This window comes from Bufo bufo, chromosome 3 (genome assembly GCF_905171765.1).
Source record: "Bufo bufo chromosome 3, aBufBuf1.1, whole genome shotgun sequence".
Lineage (NCBI taxonomy): Eukaryota > Metazoa > Chordata > Amphibia > Anura > Bufonidae > Bufo > Bufo bufo.
In genome coordinates, this window is record NC_053391.1 from 638,154,294 (window position 1) to 638,174,408 (window position 20,115).

At 45.1% G+C, this 20,115-nt stretch overlaps 1 protein-coding gene across 1 annotated transcript in view; it reads left to right on the forward strand.

Moving 5' to 3' along the window:
• The window catches only part of ATP8A2 (ATPase phospholipid transporting 8A2), a 728,462-nt gene that overhangs the window by 121,575 nt on the left and 586,772 nt on the right, over positions 1 to 20,115 (forward strand). Inside the window, exons 15-18 of the mRNA XM_040422449.1 lie at positions 2,819 to 2,891; positions 10,986 to 11,091; positions 14,002 to 14,084; positions 17,564 to 17,613. Coding sequence (XP_040278383.1) covers positions 2,819 to 2,891; positions 10,986 to 11,091; positions 14,002 to 14,084; positions 17,564 to 17,613 — 312 coding nt within the window. The remainder of the gene's footprint in view (positions 1 to 2,818; positions 2,892 to 10,985; positions 11,092 to 14,001; positions 14,085 to 17,563; positions 17,614 to 20,115) is intronic.

The window sequence follows — 20,115 nt, forward strand, 5'->3', positions numbered from 1 at the left end:
GAACTATAACAAGCAATCGTTAGATTGCTATTCTTATAGACTCTCATAGACTTAGGAGCAGACGCCATCTTTAAAGACCCGGCCAGTGCCATACTAGTATGGCGCTGGTTGGGAAGGGGTTAAACAAAAAGTACCAGACACAAGCAATCAAAATAAACCAGGCCAGGAAGGAACCACAACTAAGAAGGACAGCAGGTTTTATAGCTGAGCAAGCTGTACGAATCAGTGGCAGAAGTGTAACCACTGTGCCAAGTGACCGGTTTGACTTTGGACCAAACCCTAAGGGCATTATTCCAGTGCCCCCCTGGTTTCCACCATTTAAGGGCTCATGCACCCGAGTGTAATGGCTCAGTGCCCGTGCTGCAGACAGCAAATAGTGTCCCACAATGCACGAGCACAGGCTATGTACACTGACTTGAATAGGTCCGGGATCCGCAACATACGGCCAAAGATAGAACATGTCTATCTTTTTGCGGTGCAGAGGCACAGACCTGAATGCACACAGAGGTGCTTCGTAGTGCTTCTATGGGCTTCCGGTCCGTGCTTCCGCTCCGCAAAAGACAGGTGATGTCCTATCTTTGGTTGTATCTTACTGATTGCGAACCCATTCAAGTCCGCAATACGGGCACTAAGCCAGTACACTTGTGTGCATGAGCCCTAACGCCTATACAGGTATCTGGTCTTCGCCACAAGGGGGTGGAACCGGACTGCTACCTCCTGGGATGGTCCCGGTACACTTGGCAGCTGACCTGCAAGGAAACAGACACTGGTGCAAGGCACCAGCAATCCAGGCATACAATATAGAACACAGTTCAGACACAAGACCAGGATACAGGATCACAGACAGAGACACATAGTCAGGAACCCATGCAAATCAGGATACATGGAGCATGGTGAACATAGACAGATCAGAACATAATCAGACAAATACAAGCAAGCCCCATGCGGAACAGAGAGCTTGGCATTCTCAGACAGACATAAAAACATGCATGGAACCCATGCGGAACCGGAAGCATGGCCTTAACAGACAGCACATGAACACATTGCAATAGAGAAACATGGTATCGTAGCCTGGAACCCATGTGGATAGGGTACAGGGAGCATGGTGTTTACAGACAGAGATGCAAACATGCATGGAACCCATGCGGAACCGGAAGCATGGCCTTAACAGACAGCACATGAACACATTGCAATAGAGAAACATGGTATCGTAGCCTGGAACCCATGTAGATAGGTTGCAGGGAGCATGGTGTTTACAGACAGAGATGCAAACATGCCTGGAACCCATGCAGAAAGGGATACAGGGAGCATGCCATTCACATACAGATCAGGACATAAAGACATTAATCAATAACCAGGCTGACCACAAAAATCAGTGAAGACTAACAAAGACACAGGTCAGGAGAGCAAGCACCCTCCTGGAGACAGACCACCTGATAATGAAACAAACTCAGGGAACCATTAACCCTAAATAGACACTGGGAGCACACAATTCACAGGGCACATTTCACACACGATAGAAGTCCCAGTGACAGTCCTACTATTTTATGTCTACAATTTCTCTGTGTCTCCATGGTAACAGACTACAAACTTACCTTGTGTTGTCTGATCCTACAAACCAAACACTAGCAAGAAGTAGGAGACAGATGGAAGGCAGTAGGTCTGCAAGATCATACTACACAGGGTGTTATTATAGTCTGAAACCATGGAGCTATATAGGTCTACATAGGCGAAGGACATGCAAAACTGTAAGAGGTTTTTTAATGAAAATTGTCTAAATTGTTCTTTCTTCTTTTTCTTTTTTGATTAAAACACTAAACATGATTTCAAAGGTGAATATATCCTTTTAGGCTGTGTAAGGTCTTGGACACTTCTCTGTTGAAAACATTGTCATCTGCTTTATTTTGTTCCCTTATCATTCTCTGTCACTCGTATCCATGTACAAGGGGCTCTGTGCGATTTTCATATTGATGGTCTATCCTCAGGATAGGTAATAAATATCAGGGAGTCAGACCCCTGCAAATCAGCTGTTCGAGGACCTCCTGTGAGTGATTATGTTCCCTAAACTGACCCTTCCCCAAATACCCCTCATTCTTCAGACGAGTGCCATCTTCTGACACTTAGCCCCACAGTCAGTGCATTGGCTCCTGCAGCTCCCTCTGCACTTCTCTATTTAAGGGCTCGTTCACACGACCGTGTGAAGCCTGTGCCCGTATTGCGGACTGCATTTGCGGATCCGCAATGCACGGGGCCCGTTCCGTGGCCATTCCGCATCACGGATGCGGACCCATTAATTTCAATGGGTCCGCAAAATCGGAGGTGCGGAACGGAACATTATGGAAGCACTACAGAAGCACTACGGAGTGCTTTCTGAGGTTCTGTTCCGTGCTTCCGCACCGCAAAAAGATAGAGCTTGCTCTATCTTTTTGCGGAACGGAGGGATCGCGGACCCATTCAAGTGAATGGGTCCACGATCCCCATGAGGCTGGGCCACGGTCGGTGCCCGTGAATTGCGGACCGCAATTTGCAGTCCACAGCATGGGCACGGGCTTCACACGGTCGTGTGAACGAGCCCTTATGCGGTCTCAAATTCAATGGCTGCTCTATACGTGGTGGCTGGAATATGAGGTGCCCTCCGTTAGTGGCAATGCCCACATTGCCACCACGTCATAAAGGTGGTCCAGTTTGGCTGAATGATAGATATACATAGTAGTTTTCTCAACGTAAGTGCCTTAGAACCTTTATACTTACAGACGATACGTTCCTGTGATGTTTAACCCTTTATAGAAATAACTGTGATGTCGTATTTTGTCTTCAGCCAGCTGCCAACAACAAGCGAATCTTGTGACTTTGATGACCCAAAGCTATTCCAAAACATCGAAGGGGAAAGTGTAAGTATTAACACATGTAAGGCCCATTGATAGAAGGGAATACATAAATATGCAGTATTGACTCCAATGCAGGCGAGCTGCACTACCAGACACAACCCATGCACAGGAAAGCTGCCATGTTTTTCTGATCCTGGACAACCCCTTTAAGCCACCCAAAAATGCTGGGGATGCCCACAAAACTCCCACCTTTGGAAGGGGTTTACATTACTGGTTCATAGGATTGCTTTGCCAGTATCAGGACCGTTGAAAAGTATGCAAATGAATAGGCATGCTGAAATCAAACCTGCTCAATCCTCCCCCACCCAGTGCAGAATGTCAGGGGTCACTTGGGCTGCCCCTTTACTGATCAGTAGGTGTGACTGAAATTAGTGGGATCTGTCTATAGCCAGAATAAATTTGTTGTCTGGGTTACAAAAACAAATACCCTAAAAATGAGGGGACTCGGCACATTTGAGCATAACACGAATAGCCCTTGGTTTTCAGTGGGCACTTTGTACGGCTCTATTTTTTCGTGGTGGTGGTGCTGCAACGGAACCCTAATTTCCTCTTAGAATGCAGTTGATCCATGTGGGTCCCAACCACGAGACCATCGGTTTACCGTTGCGTGGAACTCTTCTAAAAAAATTTTTTTTTCAGACCTCTTCAAAGGGAATGTGTCATCAGAAAATGACCTATAATTTAAATACATTTTTTATATTGAACTTATTTTTTAAAGAATTTTCAGAGTTTTTATTAATGTTCCATGTCACTATTTATATGTAAAAATTCCTAAAATCCTACTGTGTTTCCCTTTGGCCACCAAGCCTCATAGTAAGGTCATAGTTCCTGAAGATCACTTTTCAGCAGCTGTTTCATTATCATCACAGGCAGGATTACAATGAAAGGTAACACCTGTATATCTAGATAACTTAGGCCCCTTTCACACGGCATTGCGGGAAAATGTGCGGGTGCGTTGCGGGAACACCCGCGATTTTTCTGCACGAGTGCAAAACATTGTAATGCGTTTTGCACTCGCGTGAGAAAAATCGCGTGTGTTTGGTACCCAAACCCGAACTTCTTCACAGAAGTTCGGGCTTGGGATCGGTGTTCTGTAGATTGTATTATTTTCCCTTATAACATGGTTATAAGGGAAAATAATAGCATTCTGAATACAGAATGCATAGTAAAACAGCGCTGGAGGGGTTAAAAAAAAAAAAAGAATTTTACTGAATAGGACCTGTGGTGAGCATTAATTATAGTTCAAGGACCTGTGATGACGCCACTCCGGTCATCACATGGTACGTCACATGATCTTTTACCATGGTGATTCACCGGAGTGACGTCATCACAGGTCCTTGAACTATAATTAATGCTCACCACAGGTCCTATTCAGTAAAGGGGACAGAAGCAGATGCCGGGCTACGCGATCAAGTGGATTAAGGTGAGTTAAATGATTGATTTATTTTTTTAACCCCTCCAGCGCTGTTTTACTATGCATTCTGTATTCAGAATGCTATTATTTTCATGTTATAAGGGAAAATAATAATGATCGGGTCTCCATCCCGATCGTCTCCTAGCAACCATGCGTGAAAATCGCACCGCATCCGCACTTGCTTGCGGATGCTTGCGATTTTCACGCAACCCCATTCACTTCTATGGGGCCTGCGTTGCGTGAAAAACGCAGAATATAGAGCATGCTGCGATTTTCACGCAACGCATAAGTGATGCGTGAAAATCACCGCTCATCTGAACAGCCCCATAGAAATGAATGGGTCGGTATTCAGTGCGGGTGCAATGCGTTCACCTCACACATCGCATCTGCGCGGAATACTCGCCCGTGTGAAAGGGGCCTTAGGTCCCTTTCACACGAGCGAGTTTTCCGCGCGGGTTCAATGCGTGACGTGAACACATTGCACCCGCACTGAATCCTGACCCATTCATTTCAATAGGTCTATGTACATGAGCGTTGTTTTTCACGCATCAGTTCTGCGTTGCGTGAAAATCGCAGCATGTTCTATATTCTGCGTTTTTCACGCAGCCCTGGCCCCATAGAAGTGAATGGGGCTGCGTGAAAAACGCATTGCATCCGCAAGCAAGTGCGGGTGCGATGCGATTTTCACGCATGGTTGCTAAGAGATATTGTTTGTAAACATTCCGTTTTTTATCACGCGCGTGAAAAACGCATCAAAACGCATTGCACCCGCGCGGAAAAAACTGAACAACTAAACGCAACCGCAGACAAAACTGACTGAACTTGCTTGCAAAATACTGCGAGTTTCACTGAACGCACTCTGAACGCATCCGGACCCAATCCGCAACGCCCGTGTGAAACCAGCCTTAGGATCACACCATGCATAGCTGTCATAGATGGCCACCTCCCTCCCCCACAATGACCTCTGCAAAGGTCACAGAGCATGCCCACAATACCATGGGGGAGTTGTATCAAGACTGGCGCTTTCTGCGCCTGACTGGATACACCCTGCGCTGCTGGAGGATGCGCCTAATTAGCTCTTAGCAGCCATAGATTTCTGAATTCATTTACGCTAGAAAACGGGCATGAATGAAGATAAATTTGTCGCAGTGGCGGGCCATGCCCCCTTCCCCATTCTTGCCTCGACCCTTTTCAAAAAAGAGGCGAGGATGGCGAAAAGTGTCAAAATTGTCTTAAGCTGGCCATACATATTAGATCCAATTAGATCCAATCTGGGCAGGTTCAGCTGACCATCTTGTGTGTATGGCGACTCCCGACTGTAACCTGACTGCTCATTTCAGGAAAAATAAGGATTCAGCACATAGGATTTCAACTGCCCAATCTTTTTGTTTGCAGGGAGATAAGCCGCTGGCAGAATTTCATTCTTCATGAAATGGCAATTCTGGAGCACTTTTGTCACAGAATTCTGTATTGTGTTATTCCTCCTTGAAATATTTGAATAAATTGGCTACCAGGCATTTCCATTTCTCTTGTCAACAGGGTGTGCCCCTACACATTCTGAACCGGTCAGTCCAATTGAGGAGAGAGGACGGGAATGGTAGTTGTGGCGAATGGTGGTAGTACTCATGGTGGGGGTTGTCCTGCTCCTGCATTCCCTGGGCCATGCACAGTGAATTGGGGTGTACCTAATGTTGATATTCCCCCGGGGCACACCCTGGCTGCATGATGGAAGGAGGGGTGACCTTGGTGTTGCTGGTGGTGAAGTGCAAAGACAGGTGTCACGGTCTCTCCCATAACAGGGGTCAGAAGATCTAAGAGACTGGCTGCACGTGATGTGATCTGACAGCCTCTTTGGTTTCACTTGTTTCTGTGTTGTAGCTGGTTATGACCACACCTCTTGTCTCAGGTGTAGCTTAAGTGGTCATTCCAACTCCTCTATTTAGTTTGGTTTCACCCATCATGTTGTGTGGTAGATAGCTCCTTTCTGGTTGTGGAAGTTCTGGTGTTTGGTTCTCCAGTGAGTTTCTGCTCGTCCGCGTACTTCGGAGTTAAGTGTCTTTTTCCTATTTCTTGTTTGTTGTATTCCCCTATCTTTTGGTATTAGGCCTGAGGGAGTCTCCTGTTCCTTCAGCTGCGAAGGAACAGGTCATCTTTTGTCCTGACACTATTTCTAGGGCCCTTTAGGGTCAGATAGGGTTCTAGGTTCCTGCATATGAACATTCCTACCATCGAGGTCTGTTCATACTGATAGTAGTCAGGGCTCGGTTTAGGGATTCACTAGGTGGTGACCTTTCCCCTTTCCATAGTTTCCAGGCCTACTATCTTTTCCCTTCCCTCCTGTGTTCGGTGTGGAGATTGCCACCCACACCGCGCCATGATAACAGGAGACTTGTACTGAACGTGAAAAACGGTAGAACTGAGAGCCTTTACGGCGTTATATAGTGCAACTCCACATGTAAAAAGAAGTAGAGCTCTTGACCAGTTCTAACAGTTCCTGAGGTTGAGGAAATGGGTTAACCCCAGGAGCTCCCTGCAGAGAAGCACTTCGAAATAAACTGTACTACTGTATATGCTCCATTCCAGATGAGGGGTGCGTCACAAGTTCACGACTCTGTCTGCGTTTCCTTCAGCGGCACAGACTCTCTCTCAAGTGGCAGGGATATGAACAGAGGCCGGAAGCCTTTAGACCTGGACAAGCGCTATGGTTTTGTATGACTAGGGGGCCAAGGCCTTTACAATACCTAGTCAAGTGCTGTCCAACAGCCTCAGGAGTTACCTTCACAGATTCCCCACTACTCTTTTATGGCTGCTCAGTCTTCTTAAAGAGAACCTGTCACCATGAAAATGAGCAGGAGGAGCTGAGCAGATGGATATATAGTTTTGTAGGAAAAGATTCAGTAAAACTTGTGTATAATTCATTTAGATTCCTGCTCATTCTGGGCTTTGAAGTCTGGGAGGCGGTCCTATCAGTGATTGACAGCCTGCCCTCTCTGACTGTGTATACAGAGAGACCTGTCAATCACTGATAGGACCGCTTCCTGGACTTCAAAGCTCAGAATGAGCAGAAGGTTAACTGAATAAAGCAATCTGCTCAGCTCCTCCTGCTCTATAACATGCTACCTTCAGCTCAGATTCCATGTTCAATGTGACAGGTTCCCTTTAGATACTGGTCTACAGTCCTTCTCTGGGATGCCTCCTGGCTTGGCCCAAATGTGGTCTATGGCTACAGATGCTAAGAGCTGCTCTTCATTCAACTCAGACTAACTACACAGGAAAGAGTCAAGCCCAGGGGTTGAGGCCGGCCCCTTCCTGGACACAGCAGCTAAGCTACCGGACTTAACCCTTTCATTCGGCCTTAGGGCTCATGCACACGGCCGTAGCCACAAAACACAGATACCGGCCGTGTGCATTCCGCATTTTGTAGAATGGAACGCCTTCCGTCTGTAGAACAGTCCTATCCTTGTCCGTAATGCAGACAAGAATAGGACATGTTCTCTTTTTTGCGCGTGCCGCAGAACGGACTTACGGATGCGGACAGAACACCGACCCACAATAAATGTGGATCGGGTGGGGACGAGAACAACGGTCGCGCACATGAGCCCTTACAGTGAATCCAAGCAGTAGAACAGTATGGAATAAAGCAATAGAAACACAAGGAACATTTTACTTTACATACAATACACCCTGTTTGTTCAGTTAGCAGTGACCCAGTGGGTCACTGCACAATGGTTGCCATTGCATTTGGGAAGACCCAGGTGTTAATTTATTTTGACATTTCCAGGAAGAGTAACAGAGGAACAGAGCATTCTAAGAAAAGCTACTCCTGCATTGTTATTTCATGGAGTAATATAAAAAGTTACTAAATAGTACACATAGGCCCTGCAGTCCGCCATGAACAAGGCAACATAAGAGCAGATACCTCTGAGGGAGAAAGATGAAAGTTATGAGTGACAGGTGACACCAGGTGATTTATGATGCCTGTGATTAAATGGCCGCTCTTATCTGAGTGACACCTACAGAGTTATAACGGCATTTTAGGCTGAGGAGATCTACGGGGTTACACGTGACGGGTACATGCTGCTGGCGGGGCTCTGTGTCCCTCTGAGGTGTCTGATGTCTATAAAATGGAATGTGATATGATGTACTGACAGCTCTGGGACTGTCGCAGCATGTGTCATGAGATTTCCTCCTGTTATTTTTAGCTTTTTCACATTTTTATGTCTTTCTGGCGTTTTTGTGGTAAGAGCAGTGGGGAGAAGCAGAACTCTCCTCGGTATTACAGACGCTTGGCTCCTTCAGGCTGAGCGTTCAGAGCTGTCACTATTAGTTAGCGCTATTAACCAATATTTTATTTTACTTATTTTTTCGGATTTCTTTTATTTTTTTTCTACGAATTTTAAAGACTATTGCTTTTTGGCAGGGCTACGGCTACTGTGTGCCCATTAACCCCTACATGACTGGGGTGTTTTTGTCATTTAATGGGTTTTCTGGTTTCATGTAAATATCGTTTATTCAATGGGGGTCATTTACTAAATATTTTACATCTCTTTTCGGTGTAAAATGATCCCACTACCTCTATTTTGCGATTTAAAAAAAATATATATATATTGTTGTCATACACATAGGAGTGTCAAGGGAGTAAAAAAAAAGTGTAAAAGCTGCTGGAAAAACGACTCCCAGCCCCTGATTTACCGGCAAGCGCACGGACTACCAAAGATGCGCCTAATTTATGACGAGGCACCCCCCCCCCCCCCCCCCATTATAAATTAGGCTAATCTTATGGCAGGAACGTTGAGGTAAAAGAAACTAAAAAGACCGTCAGTCTTAATAAATGACCCTCAGTGTGTCATAAAAAGTTTCTCACAAGCTTGCTGTCAGTGAACAGAAACATTCATTGATACATACATTACCTGGTCATGTACAGGTCATGTCATTTCTGTGCATTTCCACACCAAATCTGCCCTAAAACCACATATGTTACTTGCGGTTTTTGGTGCGTATTTGATGCCGTTTTGCCGCTGATCTCACCCTTGCGTTGAAAAGGGTAAAATCCACACAAAAGAACCACGGAAAGAATTGACATGCTGCGGATTTCAATCTCTGTACGGCAGGTCAATTTCTGCATGGAACAAAAAAATAAAGTGTACATGAGGTTTGTGAAATCAACGTGGATCCTGTGCATTTTTTCCACGCAGATTTTCGTGCAGAAAAAACACAGCGTAAGGCCGCATGCACACAACCGTGGTGTGTTTTTGTGGTCCGCAAGTCGCGGATCCGCAAAACACGGATGGCGTCCGTGCGCGTTCCACAATTTGCGGAATGGGAACGGACAGCCTTTACATATAACTGCCTATTCTTGTCCGCAAAGCGTGGACAAGAATAGGACGTTATATATTTTTTTTTTGCGGGGCCACGAAACGGAGCAACGGATGCATCTTTTGCGGCCCCATTGAAGTGAATGGGTCCGCGTCTGAGCCGCCAAATTCGTAGCTCAGATGCGGACCAAAACAACGGCCGTGTGCATGAGGCCTAACACTGTATCGGCAACATATATGAGTTTTGCAAACCTCATGTACACTTTGCTTGTTCACTCCATTTGGAAATTGACCTGCTGTACGGATTTTGAAATTCCGTGGCGTGTCAATTCTTTTTGCCATTCTTTTTTGTGGATTTCACCCTTTTCAATGCAAGGGTGAGATGTGCAGCAACACGTGACTTTTGGTGTGGATTTGGTTCCGGAACGCACAGAAATCTGCATGTAAATTTGCACAGATAGCCCGCACCCATTTGCAGGTAGCCTAAGGTCACCTGCACACGTTGCGGAATATGGGAATTTTTTCCGTCCCGTATTACCATGCAGAAAAACCGCAGCGTAGTACAGTACCAGCATAGCGTATGAGATTACACAAATCTCATGTACACTTTGCGGAAATTGACCTGCTGCATGGATTTTAAAATCTGCACCATGTCAATTATGTTTGCGGTTTTAGCTGTGGATTTCACCCTTTTCAATGAAAAAAACGCGTCAAATCTGCTTCAAAAACTCCTATTAGACATTTCTGATTTTGAGGCGGATATACTGAAGAAACGTACAGAAATCCGCACGGATGTTTACAGTATGTGGATCTTATGTGCATTCTCCTGCACCCGGCCTAACAGTGTCACTCCCAACTTCGCGCTGTAAGGCCCCCTACACAAAAAAATAAATACATTTGGTAGCCTCTCTCCACACCTGTTTCGTCCGTGTGTCCGTGTATTGCAGTCTGTGTGCCATCCGTGTTCGAGGGACACTGCACAGCTGAAAATAAATTTTCAGAGCATCTCCTCTTAATGGTCTGTAAAACACGGATGGGATCCGTGTTGCATACCGTACATGTTTTTCTCTGACCCATGGACTATACAGGGCGTGATGGATCTGTGAACACGGACAAAATAGAGCATGCATCCGTGCTAAAACCACAGACCCACGGACTGCGCTAAAACACAGATGTGTGAATACACACATTGAAATGATTCGGTACGCGTGCTGTCCGTGAATCACTGACGTGTGAATGAGGCTTTACTCATGGTTGCCAAAGATTTAATAATGGGTCGACCTTATTAATATAGGTGAATATACGGTAATTGCTGCCATTTGTTTTGTCTATGTAAACCAAGTAGTTATCTGCTGTATTTTATTTCAGCCTACCGCCCTGGTGATCAAGGAATTCCTTACATTGTTGGCTGTGTGTCACACCGTGGTCCCAGAAAAAGAAGATGATAAAATAATCTATCAGGCCTCCTCCCCAGGTGAGTGATCACTGTCAGAGCCCCCCTAATGCCTTATGCACACGGCCGTTGTTTTGGTCCGCATCCAAGCCGCAGTTTTGGCGGCTCGGATGCGAACCCATTCACTTCAATGGGGCCGCAAAAGATGCGGACAGCACTCCGTGTGCTGTCCGCATCCGTTGCTCCGTTCCATGGCCCCGTCAAAAAAATATAACATGTCCTATTCTTGTCCGCGCTTTGCGGACAAGAATAGGCAGTTATATTAAAGGCTGTCCGTGCCGTTCCGCAAATTGCGGAATGCGCACTGGCACCATCCGTGTTTTGCGGACCGCAATAAAAACACACAACAGTCGTGTGCATGTAGCCTTAGGAAGAGGGTTGGAAGAAAATATTATTATTTTCTTCTATTTCTATGCCCCCTGTCAAGTGCTGCCCTAGGTACCGGACCTCCAGTGCCTAGTGGTAGATACAGCCCTGTTTGTTTTTTTGTTTCTACATATCTTGCTGCAGTTTTTTCTAAACCACCAATAAAAAAAATACACTCCAGACTGGCGCATGTAAACACGTACACTAAATGGCATTTTAAAAAAAAAATCTGAAATACCCACCATACGCTTTGATGACATATCAATTTGTTACCGTTAATTTCTGATAAATGAGGGTCCAATCTTTTTTTCTCAAATAGAATTCAGACATTTTTTTCATTGTTTCAATGCGTCTTAAATAAAAGGTGAGGATTTGGGGGATACTACCTCTCCTTACCGATAGCGCCTCAATCAGCGTGAGGAGACTTATAGGCCATGCATGCGCCTCTGGAATTCTGGGAAGAAGGGATGCAAGTGAGCTCCTAACAAGCTCTGATGTAAAGAGCTGAACAATGACTTATAGCAGGGATGCTCGAGTGCGGCCCTCCAGCTGTTGCAAAACTACAACTCCCAGCATGCCTGGAAAGCCTACAGCTATCAGCCTACAGCCGACCATGATGGGAGTTGTAGTTTTACAACAGCTGGAGGGCCACAGGTTGAGCATCCCTGACTTATAGGATAGCTGCCTGGTGGCATCAGAGGCAGAGCTGGTTAAGAGCTCATTTGCAACACCCTCTTCCCTAAATAAAAATAATCCAATGCTTAAAAATATTCTGCTGCTATGTGTTCACAGCTTCTATGCAGACCTATGGGACTTTACGGCTACAGAATACAAAAACTGTGTGTGTGGTCCGATCCTGGAGTCAATTTTTACCCTACAAGTATATGGTAGCAAGAATGGGTGGAATGGACTAGGGTATGACGCCAGAATCAGGCTGCACAGAGTTTGTTTGTAGTCTGTAACCGTGGAGTATGCAATCTTTTATTATTTTAGCACATTTTGGGCACTGGGAGGGTTTTTTATACATTAGACAACACCTCTGTCTCCTCTCCTGACCTGTCTGTTTTAATAGCTACATGTATTCCCCATGTAATAACAATTCTGGAGCATCTATTCTTATGTCTGTATGTTGTGCCATTCCTGTATTATTCCTGCTAGAAGTTATGAATGAACTGCTAGCAGTCTGCAGTAAGGGTACAAAAATTAAAGAAAAGTGTGTGGCCACCCTCCAGTCAACGCTAGGACTTCCAAAAATAGCTGAATGCTGGCTCAGCTACTTTAGTAAGTGCCATAGTGGAGAATGGAGGAGTTGCCCCGTTCTGGAACTAGGAGCAGGCCCAAGGGGTGGGAAACATACCCAAGTCAGGTTGTTTTCTGCCTGTCCTTCAATCTTCTGGTACCAGAAGGTGGCCAGTTGAGCCCATTTGTCAATTTTTGCACTAAAATAATGGGAGTCTTATTTCCATCAGCAGGAATGGACTCTTCAGTAGCGTTGTGCCAATTTCTCGCACAACTCTATAGGATGAGCACATCACCTGTAAATTGTATTTCCTCTACATTAATCAATACTGTGAAGCGCACTGGTTTCCGTATAGTTGAGCTTTGCATGACTTTGGAGCGTGTCAGGCATCTGGAAACTAATTAGGATTTTGGGTCAGATTTAGAAGAGGACCTGTCGCCTCTCCATATGTGTCTGTTTTGCTAAATCATTTGATGCTGTTCATGTAGTATCCATACTTACCAACATCGTGGCATATAAGCCTCCCCCCCAGAAACGCCCCGGACCCGCTCAGTAACACCCGCCTGTGGGTGAGGTTTGTGTTAGCCCCGCCTATTTTTGACCCAGGACAGCGTTGACTGTCTCGGCAAATTCGGGACAGTTGGTAGCTGTGAGTGTCATGTTGTGCCTTTCTTCAGTTATTCCTACTAGAAGTTTATTAATAAATATGAAATGGTGTGTTACCGGTGGGGGTGTATCCCTGCACACTCAGACCCTATCCTTTCAGTGCTCCCAGTATGAGACCACATCCTCAACTGGTAACACCCAGCAATAACTGAGCAATGTAGGAACATGTAGAACAATAGATGCTACAGAATTGTTATTACATTAGAATTGCAAATAGTTAGATATTTCCTGGTGTGATGATGTTTCCACTGCCTGGCCCTGTCAACCAAAGTGCAGAGGGTGCGGCAGTTGCAGAGAGAGCTGAGCCTGAAGGTGTAATGACAACGCCCCCGTTGCTCCTAGAGGCTCATTTGCATATATTAAAACTTCATTTTTCTCAGCAATGCGGGCACATATGAACATGGGACCAACACAGATGCCTTCAGCTGCCAAGTGCACATGTAACAGGTCAGCCAGTGTCATAGGGACAAATCTGCTGACAGATGCCCTATATACCCATCACTCATGTTCTGTTGGTTTATATGGTGATATCAACAGTGTGTTTTTAATATCCATATTTTAAATTAAAAATTAGAATATTATTGGACACAATATAAAGCATTTCCGCAGACTGGTGGAGTATTCTGTATTGTCTGATATAATCTAATTGTGTTCTGCAGATGAAAGTGCTTTAGTAAAAGGAGCCAGGAAACTAGGCTACACATTCACCGGCCGAACACCAGACTCCGTCATTATTGATGCAGTAAGTGCAACTATTTTGGCTTTTATGGCTCTTTTATGCTTCATGCAGACAATATGGCAGTGCAGAACTTTAATATGGTAAAATATAAAGACTAGACTTGGCAGGCATAACCTGAGGGGAAATAATATATTTATCTGAATACTTTTTGTAATTGCATGTTAAATGAATTAATAATTGAATATTTAGTTTAGCCACTGAGTTATTCAATAAAATATATCTGTATAGCGCTATCTTTTTGTTCTTTTCCTTATTTCTCTGTCCATCTACTGAGGTGGTCACACATGCTCAGCTCCATCCTTCAACTGTCACCCGTTGTGTCTACTGTTAAAAGCTGTAACAGTTAAAGGGAGAGAGCTGCAGCAGAAAGAACACCCCGCCCCCCTGAGCTGTGAGAGGGAGAGAACTGCAACAGAAAGAACACGCCCCCTGAGCTGTGAGAGGGAGAGAACTGCAACAGAAAGAACACGCCCCCTTGAGCTGTGATAGGGAGAGAACTGCAACAGAAAGAACACGCCCCCTTGAGCTGTGATAGGGAGAGAGCTGCAGCAGAAAGAACACGCCCCCCTAAGCTGTGATAGGGAGAGAGCTGCAGCAGAAAGAACACGTCCCCCTGAGCTGTGATAGGGAGAGAGCTGCAACAGAAAGAACACGCCCCCTAAGCTGTGATAGGGAGAGAACTGCAACAAAAAGAACACGTCCCCCTGAGCTGTGATAGGGAGAGAACTGCAACAGAAAGAACACGTCCCCCTGAGCTGTGATAGGGAGAAAGCTGCAGCAGAAAGAACACGTCCCCCTGAGCTGTGATAGGGAGAGAGCTGGAGCAGCATGTAAATTAACTCATACCAGCAAACCAAGGGGTTTCTTGCCTCTCATCACTATAGAGCAGGGATGCCCAACCTGTGTCCTTCCAGCTGTTGCAAAACTGCAATTCCCAGTATGTCTGGACAGCCTACAGCTATTAGGGCATGCTGGGAGTTGTAGTTTTGCAAAAACTGGAGGGCCGCAGGTTGAGCATCCCTGCTATAGAGTAAATTGCTGTTTCCCACTGCCGTTTAGAGTTCCGGCAGAGAACAGTCTGCCTGCGCTCTCTGGATCTGGCATTGCTGGATGTTACCGGATTGCCCACCGGCCCCATTGACTATAATTTGGTCCGGTGGAGATCTGGCCTCTACCTGGCAAATATTCTGGGATTCGTCCGTAAAAAAAAAACACTGCTTGCTGAGTACTGTCTGTTTCTCCTAGACAAAGTAGTATATGGAGACCTATTTTTCAGACAATGCTCCATGGGAAAAGAGTATGTAAATGAACTAGCCTAGTCAGCGGCAACCAGTTTTACTGTATCTCCTCTAGTCCTCTCATAAGAGGAAGCTGGGATATGGGGGGCTGTATGTTGAGTGCTCAAACATCCCTGTTATGCAGGTTCAAATAAGTGGATTTTGACAATTTGACTCTTTAGCTCTGAATCAAGTGAACGAGAGCCAAGAGACACCCGCCTGGAAACTACACAGTGGATCGAGCCTTCTACTTCCAGCTCTGAACACTGTATAGTTTCCAGCGCCGCGGTTGCCCAAAACAGCTGATAGGCAGGGGTGCCAGCTATCAGACCACCATTCTGATGATGATGGCCTATCATGAGAATTAGAGATGAGTGAAGCTATGAAAAATTCCATTTGTCTGCTTCGCCGAATTTCACAAAGAAATTCGATTTGTGACGGATTACTTTGTCACGAAGTGCATTCCTTTGTATGTAGTGGGCGCAATTAGGGGGAACAGCGGTTGCTCCGCCTCCCGTCATTGAACCCCTCTGGTGCCGCGTTCATTGCTGATCGCGGCATCTGAGGCTACAATTTAGGCCTTTCAGGGGTTAATCAGGGTAATAAATATAAATGAAAACTCGGGAATCGCGAGGACATTCGGCTTTGCGGCGAATTGAATTTTTCCTAAAATTCAGAACAAAGTCCACTTCGCTAACTTTGATTCGCTCAACACTAAGGCTAAATGCACACGATCAGGATTCTGTGCAGATTTTCCGTGTGGATTTGCGTGGGGGAAAATCCGCACTGTAGGTCACGCACATTGTATTCTATGAGAATTTGAAATTCTCTTGTACACGAAGCAGATTTTTTCCATGCGGATTAAATTTTTTCTAACTGGATTTTCTCCATTCATTTGGAAAAAATCGCATGCGGAAAATCCACACCACATTCGCATGCAAATCCGCAAGTAAATCTGCATCAGTTGATGCGGATTGTAACATAGTAACATAGTTTATAAGGCTGAATAAAGACATCTGTCCATCCAGTTCAGCCTGTTATCCTGCAAGTTGATCCAGAGGAAGGCAAAAAAAAACTTGTCCGCACGGATTTCTCTTCTACAACTGCAGATTCTCCGCACATAAATCCTGAACGCGCGCATTTACCCTGATGAGGATAGGCCATCAGTTTCTGTAGACCGAAGAACCCCTTTATCTCTGAAAGAAATCCCTGGTGACCGCACAGTCCCCTCGGCAGCTACAGGGACAGATGAAGGAAATATCTTTCCTCCTTTACACAGTTTAATAATTGGGTCCACAGGTTCTGATCTTAAGGACCATGGCTGCAAGTGGAGAAGACATGACAGAACCTGTACATGGTTCTCTATGGAGAAGTCCTACATCTGTAGAAAGCATATGTAAAAGAAAAATATTACTTAATTGTATGTTCACCTTAGGCCTCATGCACACGACCGTTGTTGTGTTCTGTGTCCGTTGTTCCGTTATCCGTGATTTTCTGCGGACCCATTGACTTTCAATGGGTCCGTTGAAATCTCGGCTAACGCACCGTTTGTCGTCCGTGATCCGTGGTTCCAATCCGTCAAAAAAATATAACCTGTCCTATTTTTTTTGCGGATAACGGTTCGCGGACCCATTCAAGTCAATGGGTCCGCGAAAAAACACGGAGGCACACAAGATTGTCGTCCGCGTCCGTTTTTTTCCTATCATTTGCAAAGCAAACTTGACTTAGATTTTTTTTTACTTTTCTTCATGTTTGGTGATCCTCCAAAAATAAAGGAAGACACACGGAAACAAAAACGGAAACGGAACAACCGAACAACGGAACCCCATTTTGCGGAACGGAACACAACGGTCGTGTGCATGAGGCCTAAAATCTAGGTTCATTTATGCATCTTTTAATATTTTGGAGCTGTAAATTAAGGATATGAACAGGGTCTGCATCGACACCAGGCAAACCTGAGCAACTGCCAGGGCCCACTGGGCTTCGGGGGTTCCAACTGCAATCTGGGCAAATGGACTGAATGCTTGTGAAGCCAAAAATCTGGTTCTGTGACCCTATTGCTCATGGGATCTATCTCTGGATATTGCTAATATGAGGGACTAGTGCATTTACAGTAATATCTTCTTCTGGCCACTAGGTGGCAGTGTTAACACAATTACAAGTTAACTGCAAAAATAAATAAGTTTTGAATTTTTCTTTTCATAGATGGGGACAGAGCAGAGCTTTGAACTTCTCAATGTACTGGAATTCTCAAGGTAACTTTAGCCAGCGCTTATCAGTCAATGAATTGCCTATCTCTCACATGTTTATCTTTTTGTTCCCGCTATCGTCTAGCTAAATCTATATTTCGCCCCATAATGTATATTATTAAATTATTATTTCATCATTGAGAAGGGGGGCTGGGTATTAGTTCGCATTACCCCTCTCATCACAAGGAAAATATTTCCAGCAAAATTAAAGACAGCGCAGAGGATATTTTAGACATCTAAGGATAATAAACTTCAAGAGGGGAAATATTGAACTGATTATTGGGAAGTTCTTAGATAAATGTATTCTTTCCTGTTTTCAAAGCCCCGGTGTATCGTGGCGACTTTTGAAAGGGTGAAGTTATCAGTTGTGCAGGTTCCTGCGTTCATGGCTGAAATGGTTGAAAGGGATTAAAGGGGGATTCCAATGTGGACATTTGTGGCATATTGACAGCATATGGCCAAAAATGTCCGATAGGTGTGGGACCCTCTGCTGGGACCCTATGTCCCTCGATGGGAGTTCTGTAAATAGCTGAGTAAGCTCTTCTATTTTCAGAACTTCAGCAGGGTTAAAGTGACACCACCACGGTTACCTCGTCTCTGCTGTTCCAATGCCATCTGGGTCCACATTGCGCTGTACTTTCGCTCAGCCGAGTGGAGCACCACTGCGGCCATTGATTGGCTCAGAGGGCATTTTGAGTCATTTTCAAGATTTTCCACTAGAAGTGAATGGAGCGTTGGCTTCACCCTTATCAAAACTCTTGTAAACTTCAATGGAGAGGTCGGCACACAAGTACAACCGGCTCTCCACTTCTATGAGGAAGGCGGCCAGTGTCATTCAAGATAAAGTGGACACTGGGCCAACGTTCTCCAGAAGTTAAACCCTCAGCTATATGGCATACGGGTTTTCTGGGATTTTTATATTGATGACCTATATCATCATATCAATCACTATCCTCAATATAAGATTGGATGAGGTCTGATACCCGGCACCCCCCGCCGATCAGCTGGTTGAAGATAAGGTCGCGCTCCATGCGAGAGCAACCTCCCTTCATTGTTCACCTGCTCGCCGCCGACATCGCAGTGGTGAGCAGGTGTAAGTATAAGCCGCCCCATTCACTTCCATGGGACGACTCGTTCCGATACACTTGAATAAGAAGGAGCCATCCCATAGAAGTGAATGGAACAGCTTGTAGTTACACCTGCTCACCGCTGCGATGTCGATGACGAGCAGGTAAACAATGAAGGGAGGATGTGCTCGCACAGAGAGTGTCCTTCTATTCAAACAGCTGATCGGCAGGGGTGACGGGTGTCGGACCCCCACCGGTCTGATATCCGGAGATAGGTCATCAATCTTAAAACCCCGGAAAACCCCTTTAATAGATTGCATATAAAGTCAAGAATGTTGTACATGAAGCTGGGAATAAATGCTTTACTGCACAACGTCCTCATTAATCCCATGACCAGGCCCGGCTTCCGGAGCCAGAAGACCTCATTTCCATCACCTTTAAAGGGAACCTATCATCGGTATCCTGAGAGAGTTCTTCCCCCACCCTAATCATTTTTCAAAGTTTTTTTTTTTTAACACGTCCAAGTACTTCTTTTACAGTCCACTTTCGCTTTTTATGTCAATTAAATGCTTACCTCATCACTTCCCATTCCTAACCCCCACCTCCCGTTATAAGAGTGACAGAATCTAAAGATCCTACCCTCCTCCCGAACTGACGTCCCAAATCCCGTGCATGTGCAGAACCAGTCACCGAACTCACTGATGAAAAAAAATCTAGAATATTCACGATTACGAAGTGACGATATTTGTGATAAAAAATTCGCAAAATTCGCGATCAACACTACTACTGATCATATAATGTATACTGCGCAGCTGCGAGACTTGGAAGAGAAGGGGTGGAGATGAGCAACGGTAGAGGGTGTGACTTATTAGTTTGTGGGCGTGGCTGCACTCCGAGAGTCCGAGAACGCTGGACTCATCTCTGAAGCATGGAGGAGATAGGACTCATCTAAGGTGCATTTACATATATAGCGGGAACATTAATTTTAGGTTTTTCTCTGAACTGATAGTTCGTACAGAATTGATTTTAATATCATTATTAATGTATTAAAACGTATTTATAGAAAAGTGAGTGGATAAATAGGCTTAGAAAGTGATGACAGGTTTCCTTTAATGTCTTCTAGGAAAGCTATACTAATGAGGAGCCCACATCCAGGTCCTCCTGCCAAACAAAAGTCATGAGCCATACTTATTCACTGAGCCAAATTGTGAATTTGTATAAAAGAGAAGGTCATCTTGTTACTTGCTGCCCTGATTTGTGTATAGACCTCGCCGTTCCCTTCTTCTCAGAAGCTTGTATGGTGAAGGCTGAAATAATAACCTTCTCGATGGGTTATTTATGTCAGATGTGTGGATAATGACCTTTTTAGCTAAAGTGCCCTTTGACTCTCTGAAATATGTAGTGAAACACTGTGATTTGCTCCACTGGTGGAAACAATAAA